Source organism: Talpa europaea, assembly GCF_964194135.1.
Source record: "Talpa europaea genome assembly, chromosome: 1".
In the NCBI taxonomy this organism is placed as follows: Eukaryota; Metazoa; Chordata; class Mammalia; order Eulipotyphla; family Talpidae; genus Talpa; species Talpa europaea.
In genome coordinates, this window is record NC_140073.1 from 11,504,878 (window position 1) to 11,506,471 (window position 1,594).

General features: G+C 38.4%; 1 protein-coding gene across 1 annotated transcript; it reads right to left on the reverse strand.

The window, feature by feature from the left end:
- On the reverse strand, positions 1-930 carry LOC311171228 (olfactory receptor 4A47-like; the record flags this gene model as incomplete). Its single annotated transcript, XM_084233880.1, has 1 exon — positions 1-930. The coding sequence occupies one exon, from the start codon at positions 928-930 to the stop codon at positions 1-3; it is 930 nt and encodes a 309-aa protein (XP_084090006.1).
- Positions 931-1,594: the final 664 nt, after the last annotated feature.

Here is a 1,594-nt window from a genome sequence, read left to right on the forward strand (position 1 = left end):
TTAGTGATTACCAGATATGGCTTTTCTTCTCCAGAGTTTCTTCATTGCATTTGTCATCTCTGAATTTCTCAGAGTGTAGATTAGTGGGTTCAGCATGGGAGTTATCACTGTATAGAACAAACTCAATGATTTGTCAATGGGGAAAGTCTTCAGAGGTCTGGCATACATGAAAATGCAGGGCACAAAGAAGAAGACAACCACAGTGATGTGGGAACCACAGGTTTGGAGGGCTTTCCGCCTCCCTTCCTGACTCAGGTTCTTGAGGGAGTGTAAGATGACAACATAAGAGATGAGCAAGAGCAGAAACACAACAGTGCAGATCAGCCCCCCATTGGCCACCACTAAGATGCCAATGACATAGGTGTCAGTACAGACAAGTTTCAATAAGGGGTACATATCACAGATAAAGTGATCAATGACATTGGGGCCACAGAATGGGAGTCCATAAACAGTGCTCAGTTGAACTACTGAGTGCAGAAATCCTCCCACCCAGGACACTATCAGCAGCACAACACACACACTTTGCCTCATGATAACCAAGTAATGCAAAGGTTTACAGATGGCCACATAGCGGTCATAGGCCATCGCCAACAGAAGAAAGATCTCTGATCCACCAAAAAAATGTTCTGTAAAGAGCTGGATCATACAGGATTGGAAGGATATGGTGTTTATCCCAAAGAACAAATCAGTAATCAATCTGGGAGTAATGACAGAGGAAAAAGTGGCATCCATAAATGATAAGGTAGCGAGAAAAAAGTACATTGGTGTGCCCAGGGCCTTACTGAAAGTTATAGTCACCACAATGAGCACATTGCCTACCATGGTCAAAATGTAGAAGAGCAAGAACAAAACAAAAAGGACTTTCTGTTCCTTTGGATCTTGTGTGAGGCCCAAGAGGACAAAGTAAGTCACATTGCTCCTTGATTCCATCTAGTCTTCAGGGTGCTGATTTCACAGGTTAGAAGTTTACCTGTAAAACAAGGAGGGGATTTTGAAATGCACTGGACCTTTAATTTTTTTCTTAGTCATTTAACTAACAGAATATGTATGGAGTAGCTAGTTGTGTCAAATGTGTTACAAACATGTCACCAACATAACCAAGTTGAATAAGACATAGTTCTCTATCTTCAGACATCAAATATGATAGGGTCAGACAATTACAGACCAATTATAATAAAGGGCATTATAAAAATATCCACAGAACTATGCAGTTATAAAAAAAGAGACGAAATTCTGCTATTTGTATCAACATACATAAAACTAGAGTGGATTTTGCTTAGCAAAATAGAGGGAGAAAGAAAAACATTTGATTTTACTCATATGTTATATACAGAGGAAAAAAACAAACAAATGAACGGACTAAATAAAATAAAAAACATTTAGACTACTGGACCAATTTGTGATTGGATACCAGAGGGAGGGGGGAAACAGAGTAAAAGGGTCAATGGTATGGAGGATATAGTATTGGTGGTTAATTTAATGTACATACATATGTTGATTTTCAATAATGCACACCTGAAGTTTATATAATGTTTGAATGCAATGTGACTCAAATCAAGAAATCATGCTAAAAGCAAAATAAAAAAACAAAGAT